Source organism: Arachis duranensis, chromosome 9 (genome assembly GCF_000817695.3).
Source record: "Arachis duranensis cultivar V14167 chromosome 9, aradu.V14167.gnm2.J7QH, whole genome shotgun sequence".
In the NCBI taxonomy this organism is placed as follows: Eukaryota; Viridiplantae; Streptophyta; class Magnoliopsida; order Fabales; family Fabaceae; genus Arachis; species Arachis duranensis.
The window spans coordinates 112,135,525-112,148,538 of NC_029780.3; the positions used below are offsets into that span (position 1 = coordinate 112,135,525).

Consider the following 13,014-nt stretch of genomic DNA (forward strand, 5'->3'; position numbering starts at 1 on the left):
AGTTTGCGACCAACATTTGCCCAGCTATATATCTATGACACAGAGAATAAGATTGATAATCGAATAGGCACACTTCGATAATTTTCATGCAACCAGTCAAATTTTTTAGTTATTTTTTATCTGTGAGAGAAAATAACATAAATTTTTTTTTTTCACAGTTCCAATGAAGCTATAAATGAGCGGGATAGGGAAATTGTGGCAATATTAAGAAACATGCTAGACAGATATAATAGTTTGGCAAAGAGTTTTCGCTATGCAAGAGATAGGTATCAACAGGAAAATTGCACAAACATAAAGCTTAAGTTGATTAGTAAAAGGACTACAGATGGTAGGACATACAACTTGCCATCTGCATCTGAAGTGGCTGCATTGATTGTTGGCGATGTCGAACAACTTAGCAAAGATAGAGATATTATTATAGAGAGTCAATCTAGAAAGCTCCAGCGGATTGATGTTTTTCATCCATCTTATTTAGCCTTGCAATATCCATTGTTGTTTCCGTATGGGGAGGATGGATTTCGTTTGGGTATTGCAACATCAGATTCTATCTCCGCTAGACCTACAAAGAAAAACAAAACAATCACTTTGCGACAATTCTTTGCTTTTCGACTACAGAAAAGGACGGGTGAATCTCCGTTAATTCTGAGATCAAAGAGATTATTCTAACAGTTTCTGGTAGATGCCTACACAATGGTGGAATCAGAGAGGTTAAAATTCTTTAGGTGTAAACAACCACAGTTGAGGGTTGATAAATACAAATGTCTGCATGAAAGTCTTATAAACGGGGATGTAGATGCTGCAAGGCTTGGCAAAATAATCATTCTTCCTAGTACTTTTACCGGTGGACCTAGGTATATGATGAATAATTGTAAATATGCATTTGTAATTTGCAGATATGCAGGATATCCTAGCTATTTTATCACCATGACATGTAACCCTGAATGGGATGAGATAAGAAGAGAAGTGACTTCCATTGGATTGAAGGCAAAAGACCGTCCTGATATATTGTGTCGAATTTTCAAGATCAAGATTGATGGTTTGATAGATGACCTCAAAGAGGGAAAAATCTTCGGCAAAATTTTGGGATGTAAGTATGTGTTTATGCAACGCTTTATTAAAATCCTATGTTGTAATGCTTTGCTCATTTATCTTTTTCAATTTTTAGACGTTTGCACTGTAGAGTTTCAAAAGAGAGAGCTTCCGCATGCACATATCCTTTTATTCATGAGTAACGAGTTCAAGCCACAAACACCAGATGACATAGACAAACATATAACAGCTGAGATTCCTGATGAAAATGAAAGGCCAAATCTACATAGAGCTGTTCAAAATTACATGGTACATGGTCCATGTGGTCCGTACAACAAGAATTCACCTTGCATGAAGAATGGATCCTATTCAAAGTTCTATCCTAAAGAGTTTAGACAGCGAACACTCATTGATGAGGCCGGATTTCCCAAAAATAGGCGTACTGATAACGGTCGAACAGTGAAAAAAAGGAAATGTGTACTAGACAATAAGTTCATTGTTCCGTATAATCCAGAATTGTTGCTCAAGTTCGGGTGCCACATAAATGTGGAATACACATGCCAAACAAGTTCTATTAAGTATCTGTTTAAGTATGTACACAAGGGTAATGACCGCGTAACAGCTACTCTATACAATGCTGGTGATCCGTCAGAAGCCACACAAGTTGTTGACGAAATTAGAAATTACTATGATTGTAGGTATATTTCGGCATGTTAGGCAGTCTGGCATCTATTTGGATACGAAATCCAAGAGAAAGAACCATTTGTGATTAGACTTCCATTCCATTTGGAGGATGAGCAACCTGTGGTTTATGGTGAAACTTCTAATGTGAATGATATCGTCGAAAGAACAATATCTCATAAGTCCATGTTTTTGGGATGGATGGCAGCGAACATGTCATATCCTTATGCTCGAAGTCTGACTTATGCTGAGTTTCCAACCAAGTTTGTTTGGAAGGACGATTCTTCAAGTGGTTTCCTAGAAAGAAAGGATTCACAATTGGAAGGTTGACTCATGTACCTGCAGGTAATGACGAGTTTACATTCAATTTTGATCTTACTTATTTAAGGATTTAAATTTAAAATCTTAACAGCCTGTACCCCATGTCTATTTTATTCAATTTATCTACACTAGAAAATAAATATTCAAATAACTTTCAACAGTTATAATTTGTAGATTATACGATTTTTTATTTTTCTATATTTTTTAGAAAAATTATTCTTGTGCGGATGTGAAGCTATATAATAATTAAAATAGCGTAGCTTAATCCATTTAACAACTTAAAAGTGTAATTTTAACTAAGTTTTTTTGCAGCAAATACCGAATAATATTACCAACGACTTCTCTTGAATACTCAAAGAAGATGTATGAGTTTTCAAGATATAAGAACAGTAGGAGGAACAATTTATGCTACGTATAGAGATGCATGCTTCGCCCTTAGACTCTTGCAAGATGACAAAGAATTCATTGATGCAATTAAGGAAGCAAGCTCATGGGCCTCAGGATCATATGTTAGGAGGTTATTTGTCATTCTATTAACATCCAACAATATCTCAAGACCAGAACATGTTTGGGATAGATGTTGGCATGAACTCTCAGATGATATTTTGTATCGACAGAGAGCCGTGATGAACATGAGTAGTGAGTTTCTATTAATTACAATGATAAAAGTTCTTCCTTATTGATCATTTTTAGTTTGATTGAATTTTTATGGTATCGTATAATATGCAGAGTTAACAATGTCAGATGATGAGATTAAGCAGTTGTGCTTAATGGATATAGACAAGATCTTATATTCCTATGATAAAACCTTGAAAGACTATCCTCCTATGCCTTTAGCAACTGAAGTTGATAATTCTTTGTTAACCGAAAGGGTTATAAGGGAATAGCTAAACTTTAACAGGGATGATTTAAAGAAAAATGCCACAGACATGTTAGTCATCGCAACACCTGAGTAGAGATATGCATTCGATAAAATTGTTACAGCTGTGTATTATGATGAATGGGGTTTTTTCTTTGTGTATGGTCATGGAGGTACTGGACAAATATTTCTCTGGAACCTTATGTCTGCTGAGATTCGCTCAAGGGGTGATATAGTGTTAAACGTTGCTTCGAGTGGTATTGCATCTTTACTTCTTCCCAATGGAAGAACGGCACACTCAAGGTTCAAAATACCGCTGAATATAACTGAGGATTCTGTATGTAACATCAAACCTGATTCCCCTCAAGCAATGTTACTGTTGAAAGCCAAACTTATAATTTGGGATGAGACCCCAATGGTTAGTAGGTACTGCTATGAAGCGCTTGATAAATGCTTGGGTGACATCATGAGGTGTTCTCCAACATATAGCAAAGATTTGCCATTTGAAGGAAAAGTGGTTGTACTAGGTGGAGACTTTAGACAAATTCTTCCTGTCATTCCACGAGGATCGAGACAAGATATCGTTCATTCAACCGTGAATTCGTCTTACCTTTGGAAGTTTTGTCAGGTGTTCAAACTAACAAAAAACATGAGACTCTCTATAGGAACGATTGCTTCAGATCAAGATGAGATAGAGCAATTTGGTGAGTGGTTATTGAAAGTTAGTGATGGTCTCATAGGTGACAATATGGATGGTGAATCTGAGATATGTCTTCCAGGAGATATTGTTATTCCTTCTTCGGACCAGGCATTTGATGAGTTAGTTCATTTTTCTTATCCAAATATTCTGGAAAACATGTCCTCAAAGGATTTTTTCAAAGTAAGAACTATATTGGCTCCCACACTAGACATCGTTGAAGAGGTCAACAACCATCTGATGGCTATCATTCCTGGAGGGAAAAAATTATATCTTAGTTCGGATTCCATATGTATGGATGAAGGGAATATGGAGAGTCAACTAGATCTCTATGGTCCTGAGTTACTGAATAGCATAAATTGCTCTGGTTTGCCTCCACATAAATTAATACTCAAGGTTGGTGTTCCGGTGATGTTACTAAGGAATATTGACCAATCCAGTGGTCTTTGTAATGGTACAAGGCTACAAGTTAGGAAGCTTGGAAATCATGTCATAGAATGTGAAGTCTTAACAGGTAACAATGTTGGTCATATTGCTTTGATTCCAAGAATGAATATGGTACCAACAAATGAAACCGTCCCAATTAGATTCCAACGAAGACAGTTTCCCATAATAGTATCGTTTGCCATGACAATTAATAAGTCTCAGGGACAAACTTTATCTCATATTGGATTGTACTTGTCTAGACCAGTTTTTACACATGGCCAACTATATATGGCACTTTCAAGAGTTAAGAGTAAGAGATGTTTAAAAGTTTTACTTATGAATCACGTAGGAATATCTGCAAATTCAACTATCAATGTTGTTTATAAAAAAGTCTTTGAAAAAATAGTATTCTAATGTAAATATTTTAATTTTATTTTAAATTCTGTATCAGTGTATAATTATTTTACTTTCCGTGCTGAGCACGGGTTTTTACACTAGTTATTCTTTTAAATTTGAATAATTGATAGAAAATATAATAAAAAATAATTAAAATTTGGTTAATTAACAAATAATATAATACTTTTAATAAGGTGGTTAGTCAAAGGTTCCAAGAGACTTGTGAGTTATGGTATGTGACTATGTGTCACGTGGTAATTGCATGCACTATGTTAAGCCATTGCAATATACAGTCATCACTTTCTTCTCATTTATTCTGTGAACTTGCGCAGGGAGAAAGATATCGATATACATGTACCATCTCAATTTATTGAACTACTTAACATGTGCATGTGAAAGATTTTGGTGGATGATGTTAATTACTTTTCTGCTGAATCTTTATTGACTACTATGTACTTATGTAGACAGATTTTAACTTTACTTTGATGATTTGATTGATGTTGAAGTCAACCAGAATTATTTAACTTAACTGATCAAATAGAATTAACAGAGCAAAGAGTAGGCCATACTTCATTCATATTTATATTCTTGTTTAATCTGTAATATTAATCTTTAATGACAATAATAATTATATATTATGTGTTGCAGCCTTGAATGGTGGTCATTTGAGTTGCTTATCTTGCTCTCTGGCCTTTTACCAGATCCAGAACTTGAAACATCAGTTCTTCAGTTTGGTAAGTTGTGTAACTTAGCATAACTTTTCTTGTTAGAAATCTAAGTCTGATGTTTGGTTTTTCTTGTGCAGTCTCAAAGAGGGGCATTCTACCTACGTGAGATTCCACTTGCTGCAACATTGGCATTTTGGGTCAAATTAAGAGGTAGAGGACTTTGGATTGGTATACATATTGGAGCTTTTGTGCAGACTCTCCTTCTTTCAATCATAACCAGTTGCATTGATTGGGAACAAAAGGTACTCTAATCTTTGTTTTTCTTCTTCTCTTTTGGGCTTAAGGTGAAATAATTCATTGATTTTTAATGCAGGTCATCAATGCAAGAAAGAGGCAATTTGAAAGGCACTCGTCCGAGGATAATGGATTGATCAGAGAAGACAATGACGAAAACTCAATTTGAAGATGGCATAGGATAGATTCATATTTCTTTAGAGGAAGTTGTTGGGTTCTGTTATTCCAAATGAGTATCACAGTTGCTTCATTTTCACCAATGAGAAACAATATTTGACTAATGCTACATTTTAATAAAGAGTAAAAATTGTTTTTTTTTTAAATAGAAATAATAGTTTAACTAATAAGTAAACTTTTTTGAATGTTTTAGTTTACAAAATGTAAAATAAATATATTAAAAATTTAATTTTTTTATATTTTCTATAAAAAATTCATTCTTAATCTCAACATGAAAAAATTACAATAATGGATAATATATAACACATGAACCCAGTTAGGGAGACAATAGCTTATTTGTACAATGTGTACAATGGGTTATATGAGTTACAAAATGAACATTACTCATAATATTGAGAATAACCATCCGCGTACTAGGGATAATAAACATCTATGCCATAAAAATCACTCATCTAAAAAGTTTAAACTGATTTTGAAATTCACCAAGAATCAAATTTTTGACTTTTTAGTCCATACTTTCCCATAACACATATACTTTTTACAAATTTAGTGAGAATTGTTTTTTTATCCAATTTTATTTCTTATAAAAAAATAATAATAAAAAACAATTCTTATATTAGATAAAAAGGAAAAAAGAATTCCGCAGCCAGGATTCGAACCTGGAAATCCAACTCTGGAATTTTCCAAAGTGCTACTGAAGATATTGTACTAATTTGTAGTAAGCATTACTTGTAAAAGGTTATATTCCTTAAATGAAAACCAATATGCTCCACACCTTTTGAAATTTTGACGAATGACGATGATATACGAAAGTGTCCATTTGAATTTGTTTCGTTTAAGAAAGAAATGTTTTTTTTTAATTTAAAAAATATATTTTTATAATTATAAAGTGTTGAATAAAGTTTTAAAAGGATATTTTTTTTAAATAAGTAATATCTTGTTTAATGTTTTCTAAAATATAAAATTTTAAGAAGATTTTATTAAATTTTCTTATAAAAATATAAAACTGTTTTTTGTAGTAAAAAATTAAAAGATATTTTAAGAAAATCAAACAAAACTCACTCATAATCTAATTCCCTCAATTTAACTTATAAATTGCGTTTGGGATGTATCTAGTGGGGGCCACAGGTTCCTTTTGCATCTTTGCGTTATGTTATGTATGATGTTGGTCGCAAAATTCGGATGAGCGAGTGAGTGAGTTGACTCAGAGAAATGAGCAGCAGCAAGAAGATGAACCCTCCAGACGGAGAAGAAGACGAAGAAGAACCACTATCGAAAGCTGCAAGAGCTGTTGAAGATCTTTACCTCCTCCGAGACACTTATTTCCCGCTTGACCCTAACGACAGAACCTCGAAGCTCCACCACCATTCCGATCTCGCCCTCTCCCTCCTCGATTCCATTCCCCCAGGTCTTTCCTCTTTACCCTCTTCTAATACTAGTAACAATTATTATTCAGTTGATTCATTTCAATTAATTTCTTGTAATTTTTTTTCCAGAACAAAGAAAATCGTCTCTGCAGCGTGCAACATTTGAGTATCTTAGAGGCAAGATATTGGATGTGTTTCCTGACTATAGGAAAGAAGCTGAGGATCATCTCTCTAAAGCTGTGAGTACAAACGCACTATTGTTAGGGATTCATTCATTATAGTGATGTGAATGTGAATGTTTGTGTGGTTGATTCAACAATTGAATCTTCGTTGCACCAGGTTAAGTTAAACCCATCTCTTGCAGATGCTTGGCTATGTTTAGGTAACTGCATTTGGAAGAAAGGGGATTTATCTGCTGCAAAGAACTGCCTTAGTCTTGCATTGAACAAGGTGATTTACTACTTGCTTTACACGAGTCATGCTGCAGTAAACTAATAGTTTTGAAACTTGCCATTAGTTGTAGAGCCAAGGGTCAGTTTGTTTCTTATAAGAATGGAAACTGTTTTATGAACTGGGAACTTTGAATTTGAATATGCTGTTTTTCCAAGAATAAACCTTTACCTAGAGGCTGTGACCTTTCTTTACTCAGTTTCAGTTTCTCTCTGAATTGGAAGATATTATGTTTAGTGAGATGATGATAGATGCTGTTTGTTTAAGCAGGGTCCTGACAAAAATATTCTTTGTCAATTATCAATGCTTAAAAGAAGAATGTCTCAAGGTAAGGGATTTTTTTGTACTTTCTTATTGCTTGAGGTTACCTATTGTTTTATAGTTGTTCCTGATTTCTGTAGTCATTTTAACTTGGTTTGAGTGTTTGACATACCTGAAGGAGCCTCACTTTTACACTCTTGCTCTTTCTGTTTTATACCAATTGCTCAGATGGGTGGTGTTCAAGAGTGCCTAATTTTAGTGCGTGCATTATATGTAGTAGTGATAAAATCATTTCAGAAATGTACTTGATGTCCTTTTTGGAATTTAGAAGTGAACTACAGTCCACGGGGTGAGGGATGATAGCGGAAAAGTGGTATAGAACTGCAGTTATGGTAGTCAGGAAGATAGAGTTATTTCAAATAGGCATAGCATGACAACTGTTTGTTTCTTTTGTTTTTCTTTTCTTTATTCTTGAGAATACCAAAATGTTCCTAATAGTGGAGGTGCATTACTGTGCTTGCTATGAACCCAGGTGCGGAGAATCAAGCTGAACTTGTTGAGGAAAGCATTCAACATGCCAAGCAAGCAATCACTTTGGATGTCAAGGATGGGAACTCTTGGTGTATGTTTTTAAATAAATTACTACTGCAATATATTCAACAAATAGATATTGCTTTGCTATTCAATAATACTTTGTATATGATCAACTTCAATTATGATGATTGTTTTTTATCTGTTAGTGATTAGCCCCTCCATTGATTTTGGCAGATAATCTTGGAAATGCATGCCTTACAAGCTTTTTTGTCACTGGAGCTTGGGATCATAGCAAACTTTTACATTCCTTAAAAGCATATCAAAATGCCGTGAGTATGAAGAGGAAGGATTTATAATTTAGCTTTAATAATGTGCATGTGAAAGAATTATATTTTTATTTGTTACTTTTGTTTTATTATATACACATCTCTTTTTATCTTAAAAAAAAAAGTTATACACATCTCTACATAGAGGCTAATTTTTGTATCTGGTGGAAGACCTAACGTTTGGTTAATATGTACCAGGAGAAAGATGAAAGAATGAAGTCCAATCCAGATTTATATTTTAACAGTGCTACCGTAAGTTGCATCTTCATCCTATAATTGTTTCTCTTAATGCTCAAGTCTCCATTTAATATGAGATTGGAGTGCAAATTTAAGCCTTCTTTTACCCTGTATTTTTTATGTATATGTCTCAGTCTATTAGTTCCCAACTTTCCTGAAACTAGAGAACAGAGTAATGTTCCATTCTCAAAAATCATAATGGGTCATGCTAATATTTATTACACATAAATATAAATTTGCCTGGTAGTCTAAATAGTTTGTTACAGGTTAACAGATATCTAGAGAACTACGATAGGGCTCTTAGCGGATTTGAGGCTGCTGCACTAAAGGATCCAGGACTCAATGCTTCAGAGGAGGTTCAGAAGATTGTCAATTTACTTGACAAGGTGGACAATCTTTTGAGGGTAATGATATTGTCCTGTGGCTCTGTAGTAGTAACTTAAACCTACTAATTAGTTGAAGGGTTTTTCTTAGCTTAGTGTTTGACCATAGAGGATACTTTTCATTTCTGATGTTGATATTTCAATTAATATTAAAGTCAATCTTGACCCCAAATTGACTTGTAATAAAACATCATTTGATAAAAGCAGCAGTTGATTTATATGATAATTTTAATTATAGTTATTATGTACAGGGAAATTTACGAGCTAAGAGAGTGGCTTCTTTGGCATCATCATTGGCTGCTGTTAATTGTGAGAGCCTTTCTTATCTATACCTCAATACATAACTCACTGAAAATTTCGTTGAGCATCTGCCTTTAAAGTGTTGTTATGTTTACTAATAACTGACTAGATTTGTGTCTACCTTCTGCTGCAAGTGAACTCATCACAGAAGAGAGTTACCATAGACCTCATGTCAGAGGGTCTAAATAGAAACGTAGCAGTAGATGGGAAGGTGCTTTTCTTTCTTAGGAGTGAGTGTGTTGCTCCCCTGTAAGTCCTCTGTTACTGAAAAGTATTTTTCACTGCAATCACTCCCTTGCTATGGTGACTCATTATATTAATAATAACTTCCATTTGTGTTACTAGAAAATGTTACTGGTTTTACTGTCTTTTGTTGTGCATTAATTTATCGTAAAGCATTGTTGCAATGTATAAGAAGATTTGGCTGAGATAATCCTATTCATGCCATTTTGCAGATACTATTTGCTTTGTGATTCGAATCAAATTTGCTTTGTTCTCACAGTTTATGGTTTACGGAACGATGTGGTAAGAACTGCTGCCAAAGTTTTATGTCATCCTCTTCTCTTGTTGTCTCTAATCATTTTCCTCAAACTCTAAATTTCATTTTTCTTTCCTTGATAAAAGTCAAGCTGACAAACCAATTGCATGGTTCCATATTTTCCATCTGGAGTACTATTTCTTCTTGTAATTTATAGAAAATAAATAAAAAAATATGGACCTTCACGCAATTAAACATGGCCATAAAATCGTCATGTATAGTGATTATTGACAACTATACACAGTTAGACACATTAAGGATAAAAGTAGTGCTGAGTAAGAGTTCCGGTCTTGCTGATCTTCTTGGTATAGTACATAAATGTGTACTTTGCTCATCTTTTTTCTCCATTCGAAATGTGCACGCATGTTTGCTGGATAAATTTTGGTCCAGTCAGTTATTTTTCTCATTCTTATTGCAATTGAACAACTATTATGGAGTTAATTGATCTGTTATCCAGATTAAAGAAGGAGATCAGCTGACACTGCTTGACCCTTTCTTCCGTGATGTGGACGTGTCCTGGAAGGAAAAGGTAACTTTTCAATTTTTGGTTTTCATATCTTGATTTGATGCAATGATAATTTCTGATAGTTTTCCTTGTATTCTCATGCTTGTCTAAACATAGCATTACCAGTTCAAATCTATACGCCTGGATTTCTATGAACAAATGCTTGTAAATGGAAAAGCTCTGACTCCTCAACATGCTGTCCGTACATCAATATATGCGCAACATAAACCCTGAACTGAATAGACCAGCGCTGCATAGAGATGATGACGTTTGAATTGCTTCTGCTGCTTTGGCGGGTTTTGGATTTTGTATTCATTTAGTAAATAGATTAGTGGATACATGTATACAGGTGAATTCTTACCCAAGTCATGGGCTGATTTGAAAATAGAAAAAGGTTACTCTGAGAGGAACAAGATAGTTTTTGTATTTGTTAAATGTGCCAGTTTTAAGATTATCTTATATTTTTGGTGCTTCAAGACTCGAGGTCATTGATTATCTTGTTACATGTAAAAAATAATATAATCTTGCAGATGCTTTGTTTTGTATTCCTGGTTTTGCAAAATAGAGGAGGGAAATGGATAAAAGTTCATTGAAAAGCCCCTAAGTTGCATTTGTTTCTGAGAACAGACAGGATAAGACACTAATGGATAGAGATACAAAATTTTGTGTTCTTGTATTCTATTTGGTGATAAACTAGAATAAATTATGAAAATCTAATTTATTCTTATTTTTTTTTTCATTCAAAAAATGAGATAAAAAATATAATAATAAAAATATATAATTATAAAAAATTAACAAAAATAATTGAAAAATTAATGAAAAATAAGTTGTGTCCTTTGTTAGTGTCTATGTGTTTTTCCTGTCAAGATGAACACAAAATATACTAATTCAGTGTTTCTGGATACATTGTCTTTGTCTCCTTTGCCAAACATAATTTTGTGTCTCTGTATCTATGTGTCAATACCCTGTCTCTGTAAACAAACGCAGCACTAATGACCATGTTGATGGTTAAAATTGACCTCAATACTATCATTCATTCATTTGATTTCCCGTGACAATTATAAATGATAAATTCATTTACAAAGTTTCTGATGCCTAGCTTTTTGTCAAGGAAGGGGAAAGTCAATGAAGAAAATTCTAGAGAGCAATGGATACTTCACCATTGAGCAAATGGAAGGACTGATTCAGAGCCACTTGGGAGTTGGAATAATTGATGAGCTGTATGATCGTTTCACTAAGAAAGTGAAGTAGTTTCCTGATGTAATGGATATGCAAAAGCAAAAGCTAGTAGCACTCTTTGTTCTTCTTAAGCGAAAGCTGCATGATCAAATAGGACATGTACTTCTCAAACTTGTGTCAAAAACTAATCATCGCAAATCTGAAGTCCATTTATAAGTTTATCGTTGTGAGCCCGCCATCTTGTTTTTTCTTTAAGCTCAAAACAAAAACTATCTAAATTCATAAATCCAACTACCCAACTCAGAACAAATAATCCTATCCATAAATACAACTAACTCCTTTCCATCTTTCTTCTCGCTCTTAATCTTATTCACAAGTTTAACTTGAAATGTTTGTATTTTATTTAAGTTATAATTTAAATAATGTTTGATTGATTAGAAATTTAGATAATATTTAATTAGATATTTTGGATAATGTTTATTTTAATTTAAACAATACTTATTTGATTATTTTATTTAAAATATTTAGTTAAAGATTATATTCATTAAAAATTTAGAATTATATAAATTTAGAAATTAAAGATTTATTAAAATATTTGTAAAATTGATTTTTTAATAAAATAGTTTAATAGTTGTTTTAAAAAAAGTGAAAATGAGAGAATAAACAGGTTTAGTCTGTCGACCGTCAATCTACTATTAGACAGAATGGAATAAAAATTTAAAACCGATTTACTAAAAAAAATAGAATAAACTAATCTATCAATTAATAAATTTTTAGTGTGGCGAAACAGAACGAATTAACTCGTTTACGAGTCTTATTTATAATACATCTTAATTTTGATTTATATTAAACTTATATTTCTAATCGCATTAGGATCTGTTTAGTCACAAAACAGACTAAGAAACAAAAATATTTATAGAGTATTGTTTTGGTTTTCAATATTTAGAATAAATTCTATTTTAATTTGTAAAATTTTAATTATTATATTTTTTTATCCAAAAATATTTAAAATAGTATCGGTGTTATTTTACTATGAAATTTTTTTTACATTATTAATTTTAAAAAAATTAATAAAAAGGAAATAAGAAAATAAAATTTAATATTGTTAAGAGAATAAATATGTAAGAAGGAATTGAGTAAATATAATTTTAACAATATATTAATTTTATTAAGTATTAATAAAACAATTAATAATAAAATAATATTAATATTATTTTAAATATTTTAAAATAAAAATAAGATGATTAAAATATTAAAAATTAAAATAGAATTCATCCAAATATTAGAAAACAGCATCCAACATCTATAGCACCGCCAGCACGTTATCCAACATCTGTAGCAGTGTAGCACCGCCACCGACGCTGGCGCGGTGGCACCTGTGACGTG

At 32.7% G+C, this 13,014-nt stretch overlaps 2 protein-coding genes across 2 annotated transcripts; both read left to right on the forward strand.

Annotated features, from left to right (window-relative positions):
- The first annotated feature begins 3,092 nt into the window (after window positions 1-3,092).
- LOC107467192 (uncharacterized) lies at window positions 3,093-5,540 on the forward strand. The gene is made up of 4 exons (XM_016086232.1): window positions 3,093-4,323; window positions 5,058-5,143; window positions 5,215-5,379; window positions 5,451-5,540. Exons 1-4 carry the CDS (start codon window positions 3,093-3,095, stop codon window positions 5,538-5,540), a joined length of 1,572 nt encoding a protein of 523 aa, XP_015941718.1.
- A 1,131-nt stretch (window positions 5,541-6,671) lies between these two features.
- Window positions 6,672-10,994, forward strand: LOC107467512 (uncharacterized). Its single transcript, XM_016086632.3, has 13 exons — window positions 6,672-6,956; window positions 7,045-7,154; window positions 7,255-7,365; window positions 7,636-7,693; window positions 8,159-8,248; window positions 8,395-8,489; window positions 8,685-8,738; window positions 8,990-9,127; window positions 9,358-9,415; window positions 9,541-9,655; window positions 9,862-9,931; window positions 10,402-10,473; window positions 10,567-10,994. The coding sequence occupies exons 1-13, from the start codon at window positions 6,761-6,763 to the stop codon at window positions 10,681-10,683; spliced, it is 1,284 nt and encodes a 427-aa protein (XP_015942118.1). The 5' UTR covers window positions 6,672-6,760; the 3' UTR covers window positions 10,684-10,994.
- Window positions 10,995-13,014: the final 2,020 nt, after the last annotated feature.

Bases quoted from the DNA above. Each gene is read 5' to 3' on its own strand.
- LOC107467192 (XM_016086232.1), top strand. From the start codon at position 3,093: ATGTCTGCTGAGATTCGCTCAAGGGGTGATATAGTGTTAAACGTTGCT. The intron at 4,324-5,057 runs GTAAGAGATGTT...TATGTGTTGCAG, and splicing joins GGCACTTTCAAGAGTTAAGA to CCTTGAATGGTGGTCATTTG. The intron at 5,380-5,450 runs GTACTCTAATCT...TTTTTAATGCAG, and splicing joins GCATTGATTGGGAACAAAAG to GTCATCAATGCAAGAAAGAG.
- LOC107467512 (XM_016086632.3), top strand. From the start codon at position 6,761: ATGAGCAGCAGCAAGAAGATGAACCCTCCAGACGGAGAAGAAGACGAA. The intron at 6,957-7,044 runs GTCTTTCCTCTT...TTTTTTTTCCAG, and splicing joins CCTCGATTCCATTCCCCCAG to AACAAAGAAAATCGTCTCTG. The intron at 9,128-9,357 runs GTAATGATATTG...TATTATGTACAG, and splicing joins AGGTGGACAATCTTTTGAGG to GGAAATTTACGAGCTAAGAG.